Genomic DNA, 26,101 nt, shown 5'->3' on the forward strand with positions numbered 1-26,101 from the left:
ATCCACATACAAACTTTGTACAGGAGAAGTTCGAAATGCACCAGTGCACAAACGCAATGCTTGATGGTGGATTGGATCCAGCATCCGAAGAGTAGATTCACGTGTAGAGCCATACACAACGCACCCATAGTCCAGCTTAGAGCGAACAAGGGCCCTATAAATCCTGAGCATAGAACATTTGTCTGCTCCCCAGGATGAGCAGCACAATACCTTTAACAGGTTTAAAGCTTTTAAACATCTACTCTTCAAATTGCGCAAGTGTGGTAAGAACGTCAATTTATGGTCAAACACGACACCCAAAAATTTTGCTTCGTTGACCATTGGGATTTTAACCCCATTTAGGTGAATTTCAGGGTCCAGGTGCAAACCACGCCTTCGGCAAAAGTGGATGCACGAGGTCTTCTCTACGTTAAAACTGAAACCATTGGTCTTGGACCAATTGTCTATTCGATTTAAGGAGGTTTGCAGTTGTCTCTCAATAAAACCCATGTTACTAGACTGACAGGAAATCTGAAAGTCATCCACATACAGAGAGTGTTTCACACTGGGAGGAAGACAGTTAGTTATACTGTTAATTTTTATTAGGAACAGAGTTACACTCAAAATAGAACCTTGAGGGACACCCTCTTCTTGTGTGAAAGGCCTAGACAAAGTGTTGCCCATCCTGACTTGGAATCTTCGATTCTGTAGGAAGTTTTTTATAAAAATTGGCAAATTACCCCGCAATCCGAATTTGTGCAGATCACGGAGTATCCCGTATCGCCAACAGCGATCGTAGGCCTTCTCTATATCGAAAAACACAGACACTAAGTGCTGTCGTCTAATAAACGCTTCGCGTATAGATGTTTCAAGGTTTACTAAATTGTCTGTGGTACTTCTGTTCCTACGAAATCCACTCTGATGTGGTGAAAAGTAGTTCTTTTCCTCTAGGAGGAACATCAAACGTCTGTTGACCATTCTCTCGAAAAGTTTGCAGAGACAACTAGTCAGAGAAATTGGTCTATAATTAGAGGGATTCTTGCAGTCTTTACCTGGCTTGGGAATGGGAATAATAATTGATAGCCTCCAAGAGTCAGGGAAAATACATTCTGTCCATATTCTGTTAAACAGATTCAGAAGGTTACTAAGGGAATTGCCTGACAGATTTTTAATCATGCTGTAATGGATTTTATCCGGGCCTACAGCAGTATTCCCCGAGCGAGAGATTGCAGTACATAGTTCTATTCTGCTGAATGGCACATTATATTCCTCATCAGATAAGGAGTGGAAGTTTAGATATTGTTTTTCAGTTTGGACTTTATAAGCCTGAAAATCCCTTGTGTACATAATATTGCTGGATGAAGACGAAAATGTTTCACCCAACAAATCAGCAATACCTTTTATGTCACTGATTATTGTGCCATTACTTTCCAGCATGGACAGAGAGTGAGAAGCATATTTTCCATTAATTTTATGGATTTTATCCCAGACTGCTTTTGAGCTGGTGGAAGATGTTATGCTAGAAACATACTTCCTCCAAGAGTCCCTTTGGCTTTGCCTTCTTATTTTTCTGGCATTAGCCTTTGCTTTTTTAAAAGCAACCAAATTGTTAGCAGTGGGGTATCTTCTGAAAATCCCCCATGCTTTCTTTTGCTTTTTAAATGCTACCTCGCAATTCTCATCCCACCATGGTTTCGGATGTTTTGGATATCTGGTTGACGTTTTCCCCATTGTTTTTTCGGCTGCCTGAATAATACTGGAAGTGACAACTTCTACTGCATCATTGATATCGGCAGTATTGACCATTTCCTCAGTGATATTAGCCAAAGAGGAAAATGCAGGCCAATCTGCCGTTTCAAATTTCCAGCGTGGTGGACGGGCTGTTTCACAGCTTCCTCTGCCTCTATATTTTAAAAATATTGGAAAGTGGTCACTGGAAAGTGGATTAGATCCAACCTCCCATGTAAACGCTGAAAACAGATTTGGACTAGCTAATGTCAAATCAATGGCAGTAAATGTTCGTGTTGGGGCGTGGAAGTATGTCACTTCTCCAGTATTAAATAAATACAGTTGGTGATTGCCTATAAATCTCTCAATGGCCCTGCCTCGACGGTTAATGTCGGGACTGCCCCACATTGGATTGTGGCCATTGAAATCACCAAGTAGAATAAACGGAGTCGGCAGTTGTTCAACCAAGTCATCCAATTCATTTTCATTGACTCTGACATCTGGTGGCAAGTATATGGAACAAACTGTGACAGTTACTCCAATTGAAATTCTGACTGCCACAGCTTGCAGTTCTGTTCTTATTTGTACTGGTAAGGAAGGGATGCGGTTTGAAACCAGTACAGCCACACCTCCACTAGCGCGGGTGTGGCTATCATCATCCTTACGGTAAAGATCAAATCCTTTTAAAGAAATTTTTTCTCCAGGTTTTAGATGTGTTTCCTGGAGTGCCACGCAGAGAGATGTGGTAGATGATGTCAAATGTTTAACGTCAGAGAAGTTGTTGCGGAAACCACGACAGTTCCATTGGATTATTTTATAATCCATTATGTGGTTGAGGCAGCATTCTTTGCGAGGGTATCCCTCTTTAATTTAACAGGCGGTCTCTCTTTTGGAGGTGACATTGGTTTTTTTACCTCCACATTATTCTCTTCATCAGAGATATCAGAGAACTCGCTCACAGACTGAGTCTCTGATTTTTTAGCTTTAGAGAGAGCTGCTTTCACTCTCTGTTTGTTTAGTGGGTTCTTATTAGCCTTTTTAGAACCCACATTTCTTGTTATTACCCCTGTTTTAGGTAGGGGTGTTTTGATCTTCTTGCTCTCTTTTTCTGGTGTTTGGGTAGATGGCAGTATTAAACATTTCGCATGGCGTGTAAAGGATTCACTTGGAGAGACAGAGATATCTGTTTGAACTGCACAAGTGTTTGTGGATTTCAAGACAGCAGCATAGGTCTTCTGCTTCAGTGGTGCACTTGAAGTGACCATGCGGCGAGCCTCTGGGTAAGGTACGTTGTTGACTGTTTTCACTCGCTGGATCTCTTTCTCTCTCTGCCATGCAGGGCATTTTCGGGAGTAGGCAGGATGGGCATCCTTGCAGTTCACACAGCATGGGGTAGTTTTACATTCGGTACTCTCGTGACCTTCCGTCCCACACTGTGCGCATACGCTTTTCCCTCGGCAAGATGTTTGTGAATGTCCAAATCGCTGGCATTTAAAGCAACGCAGCGGATTTGGAACATATGGGCGAACTGGGCAGCGTAGATAACCAGCTGTAATAACAGATGGCAAAGTCGGTTTATTAAATGTCAGAATAAGATGTTTTGTAGGAATCAACTTGCCATCCCGACGAATGGAGATGCGTCGGACAGCAGTGACGCCTTGGTCTGAAAGACCGATCTGGATATCTGATTCATCTTCAGACATCAGATCGATCTCAGATATCACACCACGTGATGAATTCAAACTTCCATGTGGTGTGACTGTCACTTCAATTTCTCCTAAATTCTTAGTAGCTAAAAGTTTTGCCGATTGTTGAGGTGAGGCAGTTTCTACAAGTAGGTCTCCTGACCTCAATTTCTGTGTTTTCTTCAGATGCCCAATGGTTGATTCGAATAACTTCTGGATCAAGAAAGGGGAGCATTTTGACAGAGGTTTTTCTCCAGTAGCATGCACTATCAAGTAGCATGGCTGGCTGGAAATGTTTTGATTTGTATTTTTTGGCATGTCTGGATTTTTTGGGGTTTTAGAATCCATATTTAAGATTAGATATTCAGCTCCTAGTGACCCCACCCACCATGGGGCCCAACAAGGGGATGCCGTCACATGAGAGGATCCCATAGACCGTCACACCAGGGTTTCCCAGGAGCTATACCCTCACAATGCAGTCGAGAAGAGCACACCTTGTCTGATATGTCCGCCCGGTCTGCATCGATCGGTTGACTCCAGGCCGAGGTCAAGAATGACTCAACGACCAGCCGATTGACTCAAACGGAGCCTGATTTGAGCCTCCCGTTTATCCGAAGCAGGGGCCAAAGCAGTGTGTTGGGGACGGTATGTTGCCCCTCAACTACCAGGATCCCCCTTTCCGGCATACGGGTCACCACGCACGGCAAACACGTGGGTGGGCGTTCAGATCCCAGGGATGGTAAAGAAGAGTTACTAAACCATCTCTGGGAGGTCCCCTCACCACGGACAGGAACCCACATCGAGGGGCTATTCAGAGGGACTGAACAGCAGGTCAAAGACCTGTGTAATCAATAGATCGTCCTCAAATATTCGCCGATTTTCAAAAAACTAAATCTACCCAGGGCGTGGATCTATTCCACTCTGGAGCCTCTCACACTAACTATATTAGATGCCCTAATAGGCGTCAGAAGACGCCCTTCGTATCCACAACACAAAAATTAAATAACACCAGAATTATCAATCTTCCAGGTGCATGCACTAACTATTTGCCCGAAGTTATACTCATCTCACAGTTTCGAGGCCAATCAACTATGTCACTCCAGCTGGCCCACCAATTGATCATTCCACAAATCGACCAGATTCTTCACTACACAAAAATTCAACTTCTTCAGAACCATCTTAAGGACCCGGCAACACACTAGAGACTAACATCGTCTACGGACTACGACATCCGGGTAGCCGACCGATCCTTATCTAACGTCAAGTATGATCTCAACCACTTGTTGCAAATGACGTCAACACCCGCTCCCGCCTCCTATGGACATACAGTCACCATACTTACTAGTTGTCTTGGTGCTGCAATAATTTTAATTGGCATCATCTATATTTTCTGAGCCGTCATACGCCGCCGACAACAACCTCCGGCGAGCCGACACCAACCGCAAAGTTGGTTGGTTGGTAACAGTTTTTTGGCACAAAGGCAACACAAGCCAAGCTGCGCCACAACACATGGTATAAATAAATACATAAATAAATAACAATAATAAATAGAATAAAATAGAACAAAATAAAACAACAAAAAAAACAAATAACATAGAACCGATAACAAAAATAAATAACAATTAAAATATATATAGTAACAAGGTGTAAATATAAAACAAACAAACAACTAAATCTGTTTATAAATATTTGTAACTTTTAAAAAGTTCAGTAATTTATCAACATTTGGCCTCTGGCCCAAAATCTCTTTAAAACTTGCATTTCCAAAATGCTGCCTACGAATCCTTTCAGAGGCAGTGCAATTGCTCAGTATGTGCTTAACGCTTACAGTACAATTGCAATACTGACACACAGGCTGGTCATCACCCGTCAGAAGGTATTGATGAGTCAGTCGAGTATGTCCAATTCTCAAACGAGTAAGAATGACCTCAGATCTCCTGTCATACTGTTTGTTGTGTGTCCAATTTTCTATTATAGGCTTGATCTCGTAAAGTTTATTGTGGACTTGTGCGTTCCACACATTTTGCCATCTCTCTGCTAGTCGTTTTTTAACGACTAGCTTCAAGTCACCTCCTTCAATAAACATTGTATGCTGAGGAGGACTTGCTGACTTTGCAGCTGCGTCAGCTTCTTCATTCCCTCTTATACCTACATGGCCTGGGACCCAACAAAATTTTACAAAAATATTACTCGCAATAAGATGGCAAAACAGTTTGCGAATTTTAATCACTATAGAGTGAGAACTAGGTTCATGTGAGATCAAAGCCTGAAGTGCACTAACTGAGTCAGTGTAAATAACACAGCGATGATGACCTTTACTAATTATATATTTTAAGGCTAGGTAAATAGCCTGCAACTCTGCAGTAAAGATGGAAGAATTCGATGCAATTTGTTCTGCCACGATCTCATCCTGGCAGACAAAGGCTGAGCCAACGTAATCAACCGATTTCGATCCATCAGTATAAATAGGAATTAAATTCCTGTCGTAGTGTTGAATTTCTGCAAAGTGCTGCCTATAGATGTAGTCCGGGGTGGATTCCTTAGGAAACTGCTTTAAGCTAAAGTCAACATTAATCACAGGAGTTGACCAAGGTGATATATTATCGACCTCGACCTGTGAAATGTTGCTTGTGTCCAGGTCAATCGTGCTGCTTACATTCTCCATTCTAATGTCAAATGTAGGGACACAACTTGGGCGAGCTGTAAATAATCTTTTCAGCTGAGTATCTGATACTCTACAATAAACTGAAGGTTTAGCCAGAGATTTCTGTTTAATGTAATAGAACAAAGACAACTGCTCTCTCCTGAGAGATAGTGGAGGCTCATAAGCATCCACGTACAAACTTTGAATAGGAGAAGTTCGAAATGCACCAGTGCACAAACGCAATGCTTGATGGTGGATTGGATCCAGCATCCGAAGAGTAGATTCTCGCGCAGAGCCATAAACAACACATCCATAATCCAGCTTAGAGCGAACGAGGGCTCTATATATCCTGAGCATCGAACATTTGTCTGCTCCCCAGGATGAGCAGCATAATACCTTTAAAAGGTTCAGAGATTTTAAACATCTACTCTTCAAATTGCGCAAGTGTGGCAAGAACGTCAATTTATGGTCAAACACGACACCCAAAAATTTTGCTTCATTGACCATTGGGATTTTAACCCCATTTAGGTGAATTTCAGGGTCCAGGTGCAAACCACGCCTTCGGCAAAAGTGGATGCACGAGGTCTTCTCTGCATTAAAAGTAAAACCATTGATCTTGGACCAATTGTCTATGCGATTTAGGGAGGTTTGCAGTTGTCTTTCAATAAAACTCATGTTAGTAGACTGACAGGAGATCTGAAAGTCATCCACATACAAGAGTGTTTCACACTGGAAGGAAGACACTTAGCTATGCTATTAATTTTGATTAGGAACAGAGTCACACTCAGAATAGAACCTTGAGGAACACCCTCTTCTTGTGTGAAAGGCCTAGACAAAGTGTTGCCCATCCTAACTTGGAATCTTCGATTCTGCAAGAAGTTTTTTATAAAAATTGGCAGATTACCCCGCAGTCCAAATTCATGCAGATCACGGAGTATTCCATATCGCCAGCAGCGATCATAAGCCTTCTCTATATCGAAAAACACAGACACTAAGTGCTGTCGTCTAACAAACGCTTCGCGTATAGATGTTTCAAGGTTTACTAAATTGTCTGTGGTACTTCTGTTCCTACGAAATCCACTCTGATGTGGTGAAAAGTAGTTCTTTTCCTCTAGGAGGAACATCAGGCGTCTGTTTACCATTCTCTCGAAAAGTTTGCAGAGACAACTAGTCAGAGAAATTGGTCTGTAATTAGAGGGATTCTTGCAGTCTTTACCTGGCTTGGGAATGGGAATAATAATTGATAGCCTCCAAGAGTCAGGGAAAATACATTCTGTCCATATTCTGTTAAACAGATTCAGAAGGTTACTAAGGGAATTGTCTGACAGATTTTTAATCATGCTGTAATGGATTTTATCCGGCCCTACAGCAGTATTCCCCGAGCGAGAGATTGCTGTACATAGTTCTATTCTGCTGAATGGCACATTATATTCCTCATTAGATGGGGAGTGGAAGTTTAGATATTGTTTTTCAGTTTGACTTTATAAGCCTGAAAATCCTTTGTATACATAATATTGCTGGATGAAGACGAAAATGTTTCACCCAACAAATCAGCAATACCTTTTATGTCACTGATTATTGTGCCATTATTTTCCAGCATGGACAGAGAGTGAGAAGCATATTTCCCATTAATTTTATGGATTTTATCCCAGACCGCTTTTGAGCTGGTGGAAGATGTTATGCTAGATACATACTTCCTCCAGAATCCCTTTGGCTTTGCCTTCTTATTTTTCTGGCATTTGCCTTTGCTTTTTTAAAAGCTATCAAATTCTCAGCAGTGGGGTATCTTCTGAAAATCCCCCATGCTTTCTTTTGTTTTTTAAATGCTGCCTCACAATTCTGATCCCACCATGGTTTCGGATGTTTTGGATATCTGGTTGACGTTTTCCCCATTGTTTTTTCGGCTGCCTGAATAATACTGGAAGTGACAACTTCTACTGCATCATTGATATCAGCAGTATTGACCATTTCCTCAGTGATGTTAGCCAAAGAGGAAAATGCAGGCCAATCTGCCGTTTCAAATTTCCAGCGTGGTGGACGGGCTGTTTCACAGCTTTCTCTGCCTCTATATTTTAAAAATATTGGGAAGTGGTCACTGGAAAGTGGATTAGATCCAACCTCCCATGTAAACGCTGAAAACAGATTTGGACTAGCTAATGTCAAATCAATGGCAGTAAATGTTCTTGTTGGGGCGTGGAAGTATGTCACTTCTCCAGTATTAAATAAATATAGTTGGTGATTACCTATGAATCTTTCAATGGCTCTGCCTCGACAATTGATGTCGTGACTGCCCCACATTGGATTGTGACCATTGAAATCACCAAGTAGAAGGAAACGGAGTTGGCAGCTGTTCAACCAAGTCATCCAATTCATCCTCATTGACTCTGACATCTGGTGGCAAGTATATGGAACAAACTGTGACAGTTACTCCAATTGAAATTCTGACTGCCACAGCTTGCAGCTCTGTTGTTATTTGTACCGGTAAGGACGGGATGCGGTTTGAAACCAGTACAGCCACACCTCCACTGGCGCGGGTGTGGCTATCATCATCCTTACGGTAAAGATCAAATCCTTTTAAAGAAATTTTTTCTCCAGGTTTTAGATGTGTTTCCTGGAGTGCCACGCAGAGAGATGTGGTAGGTGATGTCAAGTGTTTAACGTCAGAAAAGTTGTTGCGGAAACCACGACAGTTCCATTGGATTATTTTATAATCCATTATGTGGTTGAGGCAGCATTCTTTGCGAGGGTATCCCTCTTTAATTTAACAGGCGGTCTCTCTTTTGGAGGTGACATTGGTTTTGTTACCTCCACATTATTCTCTTCATCAGAGATATCAGAGAACTCGCTCACAGACTGAGCCTCTGATTTTTTAGATTTAGAGAGAGCTGCTTTCACTCTCTGTTTGTTTAATGGGTTCTTACTAGCCTTTTTTGAACCCAGGTTTCTTGTTATCACCCCTGTTTTAGGTAGGGGTGTTTTTTGTTTTGTATTGTCATTTTCTACTGTTTCTTTTGAAGGGATATGTAAACATTTTGCATGGCAAGTGAGAGATTCCTTTGGGGAAACAGAAATGTCTGTCTGAACTTCACATGTCTTTGTGGATTTCAGAGCAGCAGCAAATGTTTTTTGTTTCGGTGGTGCACTTGAAGTGACCATGCGACGTGCCTCTGGGTAGGGTAAGTTGTTGACTGTTTTTACACGCTGTATTTCTTTTTCTCTCTGCCATGCAGGGCATTTCCGGGAGTAAGCAGGATGGGCATCTTTACAGTTCACACAGCATGGGGTACTTTTACATTCTGTACTGTCGTGACCCTCAGTCCCACACTGTGCACATGCGCTTTTTCCTCGGCAGGATGTTTGTGAGTGTCCAAATCGCTGGCATTTGAAACAACGCAGCGGATTTGGGATATATGGACGGACTGAGCAACGTAGATATCCTGCTGTTATAAAGGATGGCAATGTTGGTTTGCTGAAAGTAAGAATCAAGTGTTTTGTTGGTATCAACTTGCCGTCTCGACGAATTGAAATGCGCCGGACAGCAACGACACCTTGATCTGAAAGACCAATCTGAATATCTGATTCGTCTTCAGACATCAGATCAATTTCAGATATCACACCACGTGATGAGTTTAGACTTCCGTGTGGTGTGACAGTGACTTCCATTTCTCCCAGGGTCTTTGTTTCTAGAAGTTTTGCAGATTGTTGTGGGGAGGATGTTTCCACCAGTAAATCACCTGATCTTAATTTCTGAATTTTTTTCAAATCTCCAATAGTCGACTGGAACAATTTTTGAATGAGAAAAGGAGAAGCTTTAGATAAGGGTTTGTCACCAGTTGCGTGTACTATTAAGTACGCTGGGGTACTGGAAATTTTTAAATTTTTTCGCTCTTTCGGATCTTTTATTTTGAGGAATCCATGATTAAAAGTAAAACATTCAGCTTCTGGTGACCCCACCCACCATGGGGCCCAACAAGGGGATGCCGTCACATGGGAGACTCCCATAGACCGTCGCACCAGGGTTTCCCAGGAGCTATACCCTCACAATGCAGTCGAGAAAAGCACACCTTGTCTGACGTGTCTGCCCGGTCTGCATCGATCGGTTGACTCCAAGCCGAGGTCAACAATGACTCAACGACCAGCCGATTGACTCAAACGGAGCCTGATTTGAGCCTCCCGTTTATCCGAAGCAGGGGCCAAAGCAGTGTGTTGGGGACGGTATGTTGCCCCTCAACTACCAGGATCCCCCTTTCCGGCATACGGGCCACCACGCACGGCAAACACGTGGGTGGGCGTTCAGATCCCAGGGATGGTAAAGAAGAGATACTAAACCATCTCTGGGAGGTCCCCTCACCACGGACAGAAACCCACATCAAGGGGACCAACCGCAAGAAACTCGATTAGAAAGAATCCGTCTTCAAGAAAAGGAAGCTAACTCGCGTCTGGGAAGTGACCCTCCCTTACAGGAAGCACCCCGGGGCGATCCCACCCAACCTCACCAACGGTCCATTGTTCAAACATATTAACACCGCCATTTTGGATGCCTTTGTTCAACTTGTATTCCAACCTTATTATACATATTATATTGTAATCCTACTTTACATATTATATATATATACACCTATATCTATTATATTATAATCCTCTATATCCAGTTATATACGATATTTACTTAGTCAGATATTAAATGTTTAGTTAACGAGCTTTAACTATAAGAATGTCTTAGCATAAGTCCGGATTTTATAATCCTATCACACTGAGAGAGAGTACCCCCTAATATATTGATGTAAATGTTATACCTCAAGCCGGATTAGATTAACTGTTCGAATTAAATAACTGTTAATAACTGACTTTTATCAGTAACAGATAGAACGACCTTCACCCTGACAACGGACTAAGACAATCAACCCACCGAGATCAACGCCCGGCGACACTGCCACCTTATAACGAACTATGCAAATTTTTACTCATCTGATTACTCCAGCTATCCGGTTCCTATCCAGGATCCATCTTCTACACTCCAACCAGCGAGCCCGACAGGTCAACGAATGCATCTTAACGGCAAGACCTATCCACTACTCCAGACTTTGAACTCTACCCTTGAACTCAATGACAGAAAGAATCTACGTCAACGCCACGTGTCCGCTCAGGAATTCTACTTCTGGGACCGACATTCATGTTGACCAACCCCTCCGGGTGTGGTCTAACCTACCATATTGTTATTCCGCGCGCCTAATATTCTGTGATTGTCGCGGAACTAATGAATATTGTTAACGCCACCGGTACTTTATATTGTTAACATCACCCAGTAAGGCACTCGGGAGGGAGAGACAAAGCCCTTTTCATGGACCCCCCAGGCAACCAAAACAAAAATCGAACCTGCCCCTCCAGGGACAGCTTCAATGTTGGAAAGGCCAAGGTGGTGTGAGAATTCGGACCCACCAGAAGTTTGCCGGTAGTAAGACATCCTTTTTTTGCGCGGGTGGCAGGAAAAGGGATGTGAATCAAAAGGAAAAGAAATTGCAACAGAAGGAACAACCAACAAAAGATGCGGATTAGTGGGCCCGAACAACGTGACCACCTCAATAAAAGGGCGACGAGGGATGAAAAGGGGGGCAATTCTGTAGTGTCGATAAGACAAGGTGCGTGCACGCTGAAGTCGAAAGAACCCGACGACTACTTGACCAGTCTTCCAACCAACTTCAATTACGAGGTATGACCCCAAAATCGTGTGAACTCTCCCTCCGCGAAGACGCGCTCTGGCGACTATAACTCGCCCAACTGGTATCGATTATGTCAGTAGTAATAGTAATCAAGGTATCGATTATGTCAGTCTTAATAAATCCTTGTTATTGTTTTATTCGTGTCCTTTATTCGAATATTATCATCCACCACTCTACCGTCAAACCCATCCACTTCCTCCACTCACGTAACGCATAACACGTAACTCATCCCCACGCCATCTTGACGTGGGCAGGTGTCACAGACCTGTTAGCCGACAAAAAGGAGAAACGAGACATTGTCCGTCTCCCGGCGCCCACACAATGATACCATCTGAATCTATGGAGCTGACTCCCGCAGGGAGATAGAGCGGATAGGAAATCATGTGCTTGGTACCGTTAAACAAAAAGGCGAAGATATCAAACTGTACTTTAACGCCAAGAAGACGAAAGCTACCGTTTTTTCGAGAGGCCACACTCCTGACCTGTACAAAAGTTGTCCAACAATAAAATTGGGTGATAAGATGATCAAGATAGAAACAAACTCCAATATCTTGAAGTCATACTCGAAAATAGGCTTACCTGGCTTCCACACACCGAAGCAACAAAGCACAAATGTGTAAACATGTTTAACGCCCTCGCCAGAGTGGCCAAGTCCAACTGGGGACTAAATAGAGAAGCAGTAGAAATAATCTATAAAGGAGCATTTATCTCAAAAATTACGTACGCCGCAGCCGCCTGGTATGAAGCGGCCGAAAAAAAAGTAATCAGAAGGAAACTTAGAACTGCCCAAAGGTGTGCGTTATTACGATTGACAAGAGCCTACCACACAGCGTCTACAGACGCACTTCAAGTAATTGCAGAAACTCCGCCCATAGACCTGATACTCAGAGAGAAAGCGGCCCTATATCGCTGTAGAAAGGGCCTCAATGTCAAAGTGGCCGGAAGAAAATTACACAGCAGACGACATAGACCTAAGTCCGACTGCGGACATGCTTCCCATACCTTACGAACAGAAAGCCATCAAAATGGCCGAGGAAGAGGAACAGGGAAAGATAAAGCTGTTTACGGACAGCTCGAAGGTGGAAGGATGTGTAGGAGCAGCATTCACGGCAAAAGAAGAAGGCGTGGAGATACACACTGAACAATACAGACTAAACGACTTATGCTCAGTCTATCAGGCTGAACTGTATGCCATAATGAAGGCAATTGAATAAGCAACAGCAATCCAAACTACTAGTCTCATAATAGTTAACACCGACAGCAGATCGGCACTTTGCACTCTGCAGCAGTACACCGATACCAACATGACTGCTCTTAACATCAAGAACTTAATAAATCAGAGTGATAATCATATAAAAGTTCGATGGATAAAGGCCTATAGCAGCATAACAAAAAACGAGCGCGCAGACCTCTTGGCCAAAGAGGCAGCGCAAAGCATGGTGGTGACTCACAACAAAATACCAATCTCGGGCATCAAAAGACTCGCCTGCGAAGAAACCATAACTGATTGGCAAGATCAATGGACTTATTCCGAGAAGGGTAGGCACACCTACTGGCTATTGCCAAGCATACAAGAGCGGCTAAAAGACCTAAGCTGGCTCCAAGTTGACCATTTAACATGCCAAGTATTAACAGGTCACGGTAACACCAATGCTTACCTTAAGAAGATAGGCAAACGAAGAAGTGACAACTGCGACTGCAGTAATGACATCCAAGATATCCAAGAACACTTCCAAGAAGACATCCAAGAACACTTACTCCTGGATTGCTACAAATATGAACGAGAAAGAACAGAGTTAAGCTTATTACACCAGCTAAAGACAAACTTGTGCACTCTAGAGCTGTATACTCTGATAAGGAATAAAGACATTTCCAATGAGCTCTGGACCTTCGCAAGAAGAATCTTGATGTAAAGGTGGTGGATAATTTCTCCACCACCTATGTACCATTCAAGTAACCGGTCATGCATTTTCAAGCTAGACAATTGTGATGTAAATAGTTTTTAATACTCTTTTATTGTATGTTGTAATGTTGAACTCAGTTGTTGAAGGTTTTGCAACACCGGCAAGGAAAATTCACTCGAAGGAGCGCATTGTCAGAACCCCTGAAATCATTCAACGGGCTCAGGAGCTGATTTTTGAGGATCCAGGTCAGTCAATCCAAAAATTGTCGTCGGTTGTTGGTGCGAGCGAGAAAACTATGCGTAGAATCGTTGAGGAGGACCTCCGCTACAAGTCTTACACAATTAAAGTGAGACAGATGCTTTCTGAAGCTGCCAGGACAAAGCGAGTTGAACGCTGTAACCTGCTTTTGTGTTCCTTAAAAAACAATGCTGCCGGACGACTCAGATTTTTTTCTGACGAGAAAATTTTTACTGTTGATGTGAAAATCAATTGAAGAAATGACCGATGGCTTGCCCACGACCCAGAAGATGTCCCCGTTATTGCAAAAACGAAATTTCCGGCGAATGTTCATGTGCTAGGTGTTGTGTCCAGTGAGGGTGATGTCATGCCACCGTATTTCTTTAACAAAGGAGAAAATGTCACAAAAGATGTTTATTTGCATGCTCTGTCAAATGTAGTGAAGCCATGGATGGTAACTGTGTCATCTGGAAAGCCATATGTTTTCCAGCAGGATGGTGCGCCCGCCCACACAAGTCATTTGGTGCAAAATTGGTTGTCAAATAACGTTGTCATGTTTTGGTCAAAAGAATTCTGGCCTCCCAACAGCCCAGATTTAAATCCTCTGGACTTCTACATATGGAGCGTAGTTGAAAGGGTCACAAACAAGACCAGACATGCAAACATCACATCGTTGAGAGCTGCTATTGATGCGGCATTCACCAATATCGACCGTGAAACATTAAAGCGCGCATGCGCACGATTCACACCGAGAATAGAGGCTGTCATTCAAGCAGGATGGGGGCTATATTGAATAAATGTATTCTGTATGACATTGCAAACAATGTGATTTAAAAAAATTTGTAAACCTTTTCATTTTTTCAATAAGAAATATGTTTGAAAAACATGTGTAATTTGTCCGGATTTTGGCACCACACCCTGTACATTGATTACAGTTAGTATTTTACTCCATTATTAAATCTAGAAAATTGTTTTAATACAATTAAATTGGCTTGCCATAAGTCATTAAGATAAAAACTTTTGGTTTTCATTGCAAATATTTAATTCTTATAGGTTCATGAAGCGTACAAGTCATTTGAGAACGTAGCCATTTTTTAACAACAGATTTCAGTAAATTATATTCTTTAACTAATTTATACCACCAAGAGATACTGGACATTTATGATTATAGTATATCGATTTCAAAAGTTTTTTCATTCTGAATTTTTCTTTCTCTTAGAATTTTTCAACTGGTGAAATAGTCTTGGAGAGAAAATTTCTTCAAGAGTCTCAACCTATGCTGGTTGACACCGTTTTTTTCAGGTAATGTTGCCAAACTTCTGTTTCCAATCCACACTTTAGGAATGTTTATTTTCTTTAAACTGTCCCAAAACTCGTTAAAAACAACAGGAACTAATGTGGTTTTTATATTTCTCATTACCTACGAAATTAAGTCTACCATATGACTTCCAAAAGTAGGTTTCCCGTAAGTTGTTAATTCACCTTTAGAACTCCATCCGTAATCCCTTCGATCCACGGTTGCCATATTGGCTTTTTTTAGTTTAATTAGCGTCAAAATTTTGTTTTGCTTTGTTTTGGCTTTTGTCGAATAACATCATCATAATTTTATTTTTTAATAAATCTGATTTTATTTTTTTTCAGTATCCATTCTAAGTTGTATATTATAATTTTTCATCATGATTTATTGTATTATCAACTTTCTTTATTAAACAGAAATTAGTTTATTTTAAATATTGTAAAGTAAGTATTTTTTATAAATTTATAAAGCAAAACCTTTGTAAATATAATTTCAATAAATAAAGATTTTTTTTTTAAATTTATATATTGTTATTTTCTTTTTACGAGCTCTTTTATTACTTCTGTTATTAAAATTTATGGTTTTATTGTTGCTAAAAGGTTGAGGTTTTTAGTACCGAGATAGTGAGTACCCAAACCGCAGGTGTTGCGAGAATAGCAATTCAGAGTAATATCTTATTTTTGAAATTAGTGTCAGAAATATGTGTAGACAAACAAATACCATTGTCCATATTTTCAATTGATATGTGTAAAGCATTTGACACTGTCAATAGAGTAATTTTGTGGAAATTATTAAGTAAATACGGGTTAAATAGTAATGAAATAAAAGTAATGAAACAACTATCTGATGCACCGAAAACTTTCATTACAGTTAACAATGAAATGTCAAGGGCTGTTGAATGTAGGGCGGGGGTATGACAGAGTTGCCCCTGCTCGATGATTCTGTTTGTGATCTACATGAATCTTTTTTAACAGTTATTCAAAATGATCATCTTATTGGAAGTATTTTTATACCAGGTTTAAGAGATAAAGTTAAGTTTTTAAGTCATGCTGACGATGTAAGTTTTTTTGCTACAAACAAGTCCTCTTTAGAAAGAATGAATGTGATATTAAATGTTTTTAATATATGGACCAGTATAAAAAGAAATTTATGTAAAAGTTAAATTATTAAAACTCTATGGAAATGTGGATAGTGTCAACCTGAATTATAAAAGAGTAGAAAGTATGAAGATTCTCGGTGTATGGATTGGGGAAAATGCAGATACATCAAATCAACGTTTTTGCTATGATAAAATCAAAAGTGCGTTAAATGAATGGGAAAACAAATGGCTATATCTGCCTGAAAGGGTAGCAGTTGTAAATAGATTGGTTATTCCAAGAATTGTATACTCATTATATGCTACTTATCTGAAAACGGAAAACATTAAGAAGCTAGAAAAACCGATTTTTAATTTTATATAGAAAAATACTTTTGAACCCGTTAGTAGGAAGGTAATGAAAAGTTATACTATCAATGGTAATTAAAATGTTAAAGATCTAAAGATGTTCGAATGCTCATTACGAATGTCGACGTTTATAAATAATTTAAAGCAAAGAGACCATCCTTTGTTTCGTGTGTTGTTATATGTTTTAGGTCCAATGACAAAGAGAATAACTAAAATGGAAAGGCAACATCCCATCATTGTGAATAATAATAAGAGATATCGAAAATGGAGGGTGGATATAAAAAATATTTTAGATGAGAATGATAATATAGTTCAAAATGATTGTAAAATAAGACCAAATAAAATATATATATGTTTGTATAAACAATGCACTAATGAGAGTGTGAAGAAAAATTATGTAAATTGGATTGCTGTATGGAAAAATATTAATATACTACCATCTGAATGGAAAGAGACTTCGTGGAGAATTCTACTGAACGTAGTAATGACTGAAGATTATTTACGTAGATACCACAGGCGTCGTAATGCTCAATGTTCTATTTGTGGAAAAGATGAGACAATTATCCATGTTTTTTATGAGTGTAATCCTGCGAGATTGGTGTTGTCATGGGTAAATCATATTTGTAGGGTAAAATTAGAGTGGGTCAATATTGCCGCAACTCACTTCTCCCACCGTGGCATTCCTGGTCCAGTGGTCAGCATGGTCACCTATCAAACGGGAGGTTTCCGGTTCAAGCCCCCTTGCTATGATTCTTTTTTGGGGTATGCGTTTGCCCGGGCTCAGACAAATGTAAATCCGTATCATTTACATATATCCGCGTGAGGACAAGGGTTTCCATAAGTGCGAGCACTCAGGTGGAGCAGAGTTATTTTTCGTCTGGCAATGGTTGTACGTTTATCAAAGTAAATAAACACCTCTTTGAAATCCTCACGTCAGTAGTAGTCAAATGACACATACGAATCACAAAAATTGTCAAGTAAATAATTTTACAAATAATTTATTAATACTTATCTTATGATTGGTGGAATTTTGATATAAATTAAATTCGACTTAAACTATATTTCTGTTATATAAGATTCGATTTTAATCCCGCCCAACCCGTTCTGTCCAGACTTTGACGCAGAATCTTACGCTCGAAGCTATGCAACATTATTCGAAGAAATAGGGGGAATTCCCTACGGAAAATTCGCTAATATATCGTATTCCGACTACGCTCAAGGATACATGTTCCACGTATTCGACCTAACTCCCGACCGCGCGGCATCCGAAAACCATACCTCTGTGTTGACCTATGAAAATGTTAGTTTCGATTTAAAGTTCAAAAGACCTTTGCCAGAAACAGTTAACGTCATATGCTTCTTAGAATATCGTAATACAATAGAAATCGATCGATTGCGAAACATTTACGTCGACTGCTAAACAACTAATGGATACGATTATGCTCTGGAAACTGGCGTTAAATGATTCCGAAATTAGCAAGACATTCGGTGGCGTTTATCCGTCGGATTTATTACCTCAAACAATCGGAAAGAAGAGAAGCTTTATCGTTAATACGGAGAACAGCAAAAATCCCGGACGACACTGGGTAGCTCTTTTTTTCCGAAATTCGACTTGTTATTATTTTGACTCATACGGACTACCGCCAAAAATCCCGAAAATTATAAAGTTCATAAGACAGAATTCCAAGGAGTTGCGCTGGAATCGAAGAACGCTCCAAGGTCCGTATAGCTCTACGTGCGGATACTTTTGCTTATTTTTTCTCTACAAAATATCGAGAAACCAAGACTTAAAAATTCTTCAGCCTAATACTAAATATTTTAATGATAACTATGTATTCGCTTTTGTACGCAATAATTTTCGTTTTGGTAAAATACCACCAAATATATTCATTAAATGTAACCAATGTAGCGTTAGTTTACTCAAATAAAATTTTTTTAAAAACTTAAAAAATGCGTTTTTTAATTGAAACTATAAAACATTAGTCGCTTTGTGTGGGAATCGGGTCACCTCGAATTCTTGACTTTGAATTAGGAGGCCTATCTTTGACCTAGAATGTAAAAAGATAGAGAGGGACAGATAAGACGCGACTTTGATGCCGTAGGCTAAGATGGGGACTAGCGAAAGTGAACGCATATATTAATAAACCTAGAGTATAAATACTTTCGCTTTTATCCGATTTTTTAACCCTCTCCAAGATAAAATCTCTGTCGAATGTGACGATTTTAGAAACAAAATATTACACTAAATATAGCCTAAATTTTGAAGATCGTTTATATAGTGGCAACCATGTTGTAAATGAAAGATGGGATTCGGTACAGATATTACAAAATTTCGACGAAGAAAATCAAGTATGTTTCTTCAACAAAGGAGCGTAAAGAATTTTAGACAGAAATGGTAATTATCTTTTTATATTTTAGTAAAATTTTTTTACTTGTATTATTTTTAAAAAGTATTTGCTAATTTTCAGAAACAACAATATTGCAGCATAATATTTATTTTGTTAAACCTATAATTAGTATTCCATTGAATATCTCATCAGAAATAATAATAACCGTGCATAAAAAAGAAACTATTTATAATAAGGGGAAAACATATTCCAAAATAACAAACTTAAACACAACCTTTAAAAAGAACGTAGTTATTTTCCAAGAATCCTATAAAAAAATAATAATAAAAATGGGTTGCCAAAAAGTAATTTTATTTGAAGACAACCAATAGAAGGTAAGTTTTTTTCAAAAAAACTTTATATAAATTTTAAATAATAGATGTAAGAATATTCCGCAAGATTTTTTCGAGACGAACAAAGATGAATGTCTAGACACTAAGTCAATTTAAATTCTTTTAGTTTTTTAATATTTAAAATAAATTTAAGCTTTCTACGACTAACTTTTTTTATAATTTTTTTAATACGCTTTTTTATAATTTCAATCTTAAACTTCTTACCTTCGCGGTTGTTGGGGATACATCGGTTAATCCTATCGATCGTCTCTTATATTTAAAAAACAATTGTAAGTCTAAAAGCAACAGTTGCATTTTAGACACAATGACTAGACATCTTTCTTTGTTTGACAATCTTCTTTGTTTCGAAAAAGAAGAACGACTAACGCCCTCTGCTTTTTTTTTCTTGCAGATTTTCCTTACAATCTACTTTTAATTTTTAATTTAAACTATTTATAATAAAAATTTTTTTAAAAATAAATATACAACATAATATTTATTGTTTTTTTAGGCACATTCGACGGAGATCTCTTCATTTTTTTTTACATCATTTTTTTTTAATATTTTGTTAATCATCATTTTGTTAATATCATTGGTAGTTAATAGCTAATAAAAAGAAAAGAAATTGATGTCATCGTGGTTATCGTCGTTTATTTAATCGTAGTCGCGACACATATTTATCGACAGATGGCGCCGGCTTAACAAAACAAAAAACTTATAAAAATAAAAATATATAAATATAAAAAAAATAAAAAATATATATAAAAATATAAAAATAAATAAAAGAAAGAGGAAAAAATATATATATATCGTAAAAGTATCGATAAAAACCAAATAGCAAATGGCGCGATCCGAATAGCGACGGACGGTTCGCGCTGTTTGTTATTTTTTTAATCGGTTTCGAAATTTCGAAGAAAAATAATTTTAAAAAAAATGAAGTTTAATATTTTGCCAACAGATGGCATTGGCTTAACGAAAAAAATATCTTAAATATTAAAGTTATATATATATATATATATATAATATTAATTCTCTTAAATAAAGAAAATATTGATTCTCTTAAGAGAGAGATCGTCGTATTGTAAAAAAATCTTAAAACATCGTTTCTCTTAAGACTCGTCGTATTGTAAAGAGATAAAAAAATCTCTTAAGAAAATATATAACTGCGGCGTATTCTAAAAACGCTCGCTCACATTTCGCGGTGAAGTATATCCGAAGGGGCAACAAAAATGGGCGTGGTTTTAATGTCTACGAGAGCTTTTGGAATGCAAATATCGTAGAAACGCTCGAACGATTCAACGGTTTTTGCCATTTTTAGCCCCTGGTCGATGTCTTTCCCTCGGGAGGTTGAGCGTTACTACGATAAAAGTTATAAAGTCTTAAAAGTTTAACAAATTATTCCAGAGTCTCTCTCCCTAATACTACTGCTACGAACATATAGAAACTATCATAAATCGTTATTCTGATTTATTTTTACCTGAATTTAATAAATTTATATGTATATTCATACTGTTTTACGTTTATAAACGTTTTTTCAGAATCATCCAGCCATAAGTCTTTCTCAAAAACAAAGTACTTCCGGATTATTGTGATATATCCGTAATACGTAAACAATAATACATGTATAATCGTTCACATAATAAGGAAATAATTGCTTATTATAATAGTATAAATAACATAAACAAAATCAAATATACACCATCGATGCACAAATGTGTGTTGACCTAGATTTACAAATTTCAACCACCCACCCCAAACTAGTCGCGTTGTAAACTGTAGGCCATATTCTATCTCTACTTTGATTTAGAAAGCTGCAGTTTTTTTGAGAAAATAGACCTGTCTACGTAACATATAACAGATTGTTATATGTTACGTATGTTATATGTTACGCATGTTTATACAAAAAAGTTTTCTGATTTTTTCAAATCTTGAATTTTATAAATTTTTGTAAATATATATATGTTTTAGCTCCCACTAGATGTTGTGTTGTCTGTTGTAAAAAGAACAAGGACGGAAAAAAAATTAGACGAGAAACAAGATATCAATGTGAACAATGTCAGGTGGCCATGTGTCCGGCCCCTTGTTTTAAGATTTATCACACAAAAGAAAATTTTTAATATTATTTCCAACTTAAGTGTAATTTGTATTAATGTAAATTGCTTATTTATATTATTTTTATATTCTGATTTGTATGCTTTTTTTATCATTATACTTTTTTATATTTTTATCTCTTTATTTTGATATTTTTCATTTTTATTTTTTTGTGATTATAGCTATGTACTATACAATATGTAAAGTATAGTATATTATGTATATTTGTAAATATTTTATTTTTTTTCATTGTAAATATATTTTTTTTTCATTGTAAATATTTTATTTTTTCATTTATGTTACTTATAACTTTACTTTTATTTCATTAAATTTATTTTCATTTTAAGTTGTGTCATGTTTCATTTCTTAAATTATTTTTAAACGCTAACCGATGCTAACCGACGAATGGCAGCTTTCCAGCACGACAGTAAGTCATGCAGAAAAGACACCTTTCCAGGCCCTGTAAAGTTGGCTGTCCGAAGGAAAAGGTGCCATTTAGGAACCAACTTTGGTGCATTCACAAAAATTAAAACAATATTTGTTTTTCAATTAAAATGAAGTGTTTTTTTAAATATTTAACAACAAAATGATTTTCCGAATGACATGCCAGCCGGAAGACACGTATTTAAAAGGTTAATTGATGCATACTCATTGCCAATCAGAAACATTTGTCAAACAAATTTATATCAGATAATTATCATTTTACCCTTGTTCATGTTTTAGCGAAAATATGTAAAAAACTATAATTTTTTTAATCTCTTTTTCTAAATTAAGTTTTAACTTAATCGTTATTTTTTAAAATATAATTTATACACTTATAATTTTGTATAATTTTTAAATAATATTATCATTGTAAACTTTGTTCTTTATTTTCAATAAAAAAAGATCTTGTTTTTTTATTCCAGTAAAAAAGAGAGAGTTGTCGATTATTTAATTATCATCGTGACATAAAAAACACTAAGGAACACAATATATGTCATAAAAGAATTGATCAAAACCAAATAACAAATAGCATGATCCGATTAGCGATGGTTCATGATATTTGTTATTTTTTTAACGCATAATTTTGAAAGAAAAAAATTATATATTAAAATATTTAAAAAATGATATTTAATATTTTTGTCAACAGATGGCGTCACAAAAGTTCCATGAAAGAGAGCCTTGTTCTTTATTCCAATTTAAAAAAAAACTATCGCCACATAAAAAACTTATCTCCAGACATAAAAAACCATTTATTTAATCACAATTTAATATTTTTGTCAACAGATGGCGCCGCATTGCCGTCAGACGAGAATATAAGTTTCAGAAAAAATACAATTATTAAAACATTTAATTTTATATAAAAGAGAACTAATATTTTATTAAACTGTAATGATCGGTTTTATTTAATTTATATTTTTTGGAATCTAAGAATTGTTTTTCGAAGTCTGTACCATATTAAAAAAATGTTAGTTTTCTTATACATAGAAAATGTTAAAATATTTCAGAAACTCGCGTTTAAATCACGCGGAAAAGTATAACCGAAGGGGCATCAAAAATGGGTGTGGTTTTGATGGGTATGCGAGCTTATGGGATACAAAATATTTCAGAAACGGTCGGGCGATTTAGCGGTTATTGCGAAATTCGTCGATTTTAGCCCCTGGTGGCCGTCTTTCCTGCGAAAATATAGCGAGATACTAGAATAAAAGTTATAAAGTGTTAAACTTTTACAAAATTATCCCAGAGGCGGTCATATATATACTACTTACAAACAAAAATAAATTAAAATACTTTAAAGACAAAACGATGTAAAAACCAATAATTGAATTTTTCTCCCTAAAACAAAAAATGTATTCTTAAATTTTTGATAAACAAAATAAACAAACTGCTAAGTAAATTAAAAAATCTATTGTAAAAACATTTAATCATGATAAATATAAAAGAGTGTTATTTAACACAGAACTTTTGATGCATCAGCAATTTGGTATTAAAAGCAAAAATCATGTAGTAACAACATATCTACAAAATAAAATTTCACTGTCCCTATTTTACGATAAAAAATTCATTTTAGATAATGGAATAGACGTGCTATCATTTGGTCACTACAATTTTTACTTTTAATTCTTGCAGATATTATAATATCATCATCATCTTCTTCTTCGCAATATGGCTTTTTAATAGTATTAAGGTGACCAACTATACTCATTTACTGAGTTTTGTACTCTTTTTTCGCAAACTGTACTCTTTTCAAATCCTGTACTATGAAAGTACTCATTTGTATAATTTTATACTCATTTGTATTTCTAAAACATTTTTTTAGATTAAATATTTAATTAATAAAATTGAAATAAAATAAAATTATTTTGACAGTGATTTGAATTTCACGTGCGCATATGGCTGCCGTTTCCGGCACAATTGAGAGGCCGTATTATGTACCTGGAGAGATAGATACTAAGGACCTCTTTTTCTAACAACGTCAAAATTACATTTGTGAAAAGAGATAAATATATCTATCTCTCCAATATCTGTGTACGTAATCCCCAGGCTGATCTTTGATGCGCAGTATGTACGGCATGCTTGACAGTCTTGACGCATGCGTAGTATGTACGGCAAAGTTTTATAAGAATTCCCTTTCTGTTTAATTAATTTGAGGTTATAGAAAACCAACAATTTCGTACTTTTTGTTCAAGTTAACAAGATTTGAGGTGTACAAAATGAAATTTTATTTTATTTTATTTATCTAGTGAAGGTGAAGTTGCATGTAAGTATTAAAATTATAGTTTCATTTTCATTTTACTTAAATAATATCAGATTATAATATTTATTTAAAATCAAAATAAAAAATATATTACTAATTTAATTTTTAGATTATTAATTCAAATATAAGCGATAACAAAAGAAGGAAAAATCGTTTAAACAAAAATTTTAAAACAAAGTTTCTGTTCATTGTAGTTAAAAATAGAAATGATGACTCCTTGATTAAATGCACAATCTGCAATAGGGAATTTTCAATTGCAATTCATGGACGTAGTGCCATAACGGCACACATTGAGACTAAAGTACATAAAACGTCTCATGACACAGCAGCGTCAACATCCAAACTGACAACATTTTTTAAAGGGAATACTTTTGGAACTAATGAAAAAAAAATGGCAGTTATGGAGGGTACTTTTGCTTTTCACACAATAATCCATAATCAAAGTTTTCGCAGCATGGACTGCACTACTAAATTATTAAAAAAATTTTTGACGAAAAATTTTCTTGTGCGCGAACAAAATGTGAGTCTATCGTAACCAGCATATTTAATGAATACTGCAAGAAAATGCCATCAGAAAATCTGGATTCTGTATCATATATATCTATTCTATCAGACGCATCGAATCACAATGAAATAAAACTTTATCCAATTTTAGTAAGGTATTTCGATATTAAGAACGGTATTCAAATTAAAATTTTAAATTTGGAATCAATCGAAGGGGAAACATCAGACATTTTGTCTAATCACTTATTTCGGGTTATAACAGACAACAATTTGAATAAGAAAATTTTGGCGCTCTCGGCTGATAACACAAATACTAATTTTGGAAGACGCACCCGTAAAAGTGTCAATAATGTGTACACAAAATTACAAGATCTTCTGAAACGAAATATTTTGGAAATTGGTTGTAATGCTCACATTATATCAAATGCCATCAATACAGCATCAAGTTCAATGTCAATAGATGTGGAAGTAATTATTACAAATATATATTTATATTTCAATCGGTTTACAGTACGGGTAGCAAGTTTGAAAGAATTTTGTGAAGAGGCTGGTGTTCAATACAAAAAACTGCTTGGTTATTCCAAAGTCAGATGGTTTGCTTTAACTCCAGCATTAGAATGCGTTTTGCAGTTATATGATCCACTACGTTCATATTTTTTAAGCCTTGACAAATGTCCTACAATTTTGAAGAAATTCTTTCAAAACGATATGTCAGAACCTATGCTTTATTTTATTCACAGTCAGGCGTCGTTGTTTCATAAAATTACTCTACAAATTGAAGGAGATAAAATTTCAGCAGCAGAAGTTTGTATTATATTAAACGATTTCATACTGCAATGTAAATCAAGATTTAATGATGGATTTTTACCACTAATTCTAAAGAATAAACTGACTGTTTTGGAAGATTCCAATCCTGGAATAAAAAATAAATTTTTAAAAGAAGTTAAAAATTTTTATAAAATTTGCTATGAATATATCGAAGAATGGATAGTGAACTTTAGAGCATTAAATTGTTTCAAATGGACCCTTCTAAATAGTAAAATTGAACGGAAAGAAGTTTCTTCAGCAGTCGAATTTGTAATGAAGGAAGTAAAAGATATTGTTATTAATGACAATTTTCTCTTTGAAGAAATTCGAAGAGTAAATTTATATTTAAATGAAGAAAAATTGAAGAAATGGAACGATGAGAAAATAGAACTTGACAAAAGATGGGTAGAAATCTTTCGGCATTTTAGAGTAGAACATATCCCACATGAAAATTTAAAAGTTTTAATAGAAATTTCCTTATGTTGTCCAGGCACTAATGCTGCTGTTGAAAGGGTATTTTCACTAGGGAATGATTATTGGAGCAGTGAGAAGTTGCAACTTTCTGTAAAAACATTATCTGCCGTCTTAACAGTCAAATTTAATAT

The 26,101-nt window shown here is 36.9% G+C and overlaps 3 protein-coding genes across 3 annotated transcripts; 1 reads left to right on the forward strand and 2 right to left on the reverse strand.

Moving 5' to 3' along the window:
• Nucleotides 1–2,531: 2,531 nt before the first annotated feature.
• LOC136972466 (uncharacterized) lies at nt 2,532–3,740 on the reverse strand. The gene has a single exon (XM_067267062.1). The coding sequence runs from the start codon at nt 3,738–3,740 to the stop codon at nt 2,532–2,534; it is 1,209 nt and encodes a 402-aa protein (XP_067123163.1).
• A 5,011-nt stretch (nt 3,741–8,751) lies between these two features.
• Nucleotides 8,752–10,038, reverse strand: LOC136972467 (uncharacterized). Its single transcript, XM_067267063.1, has one exon. The coding sequence runs from the start codon at nt 10,036–10,038 to the stop codon at nt 8,752–8,754; it is 1,287 nt and encodes a 428-aa protein (XP_067123164.1).
• A 3,022-nt stretch (nt 10,039–13,060) lies between these two features.
• On the forward strand, nt 13,061–14,690 carry LOC136972468 (uncharacterized). The gene is made up of 3 exons (XM_067267064.1): nt 13,061–13,457; nt 13,798–13,905; nt 14,239–14,690. The coding sequence occupies exons 1-3, from the start codon at nt 13,061–13,063 to the stop codon at nt 14,688–14,690; spliced, it is 957 nt and encodes a 318-aa protein (XP_067123165.1).
• The last annotated feature ends 11,411 nt before the right edge of the window (nt 14,691–26,101 follow it).

This window comes from Centruroides vittatus, unplaced genomic scaffold (assembly GCF_030686945.1).
Source record: "Centruroides vittatus isolate TY-2023 unplaced genomic scaffold, ASM3068694v2 contig_291, whole genome shotgun sequence".
Taxonomy (NCBI): Eukaryota; Metazoa; Arthropoda; class Arachnida; order Scorpiones; family Buthidae; genus Centruroides; species Centruroides vittatus.

Coding starts and splice junctions, on each gene's coding strand:
- LOC136972467 (XM_067267063.1), bottom strand. CDS start 10,038: ATGGGAGTCTCCCATGTGACGGCATCCCCTTGTTGGGCCCCATGGTGG.
- LOC136972468 (XM_067267064.1), top strand. CDS start 13,061: ATGACTGCTCTTAACATCAAGAACTTAATAAATCAGAGTGATAATCAT. Junction 13,458..13,797: donor AAGTGACAACTGCGACTGCA/GTAATGACATCC, acceptor TGTTGAACTCAG/TTGTTGAAGGTTTTGCAACA. Junction 13,906..14,238: donor GCTGATTTTTGAGGATCCAG/GTCAGTCAATCC, acceptor TTCATGTGCTAG/GTGTTGTGTCCAGTGAGGGT.
- LOC136972466 (XM_067267062.1), bottom strand. CDS start 3,740: ATGGATTCTAAAACCCCAAAAAATCCAGACATGCCAAAAAATACAAAT.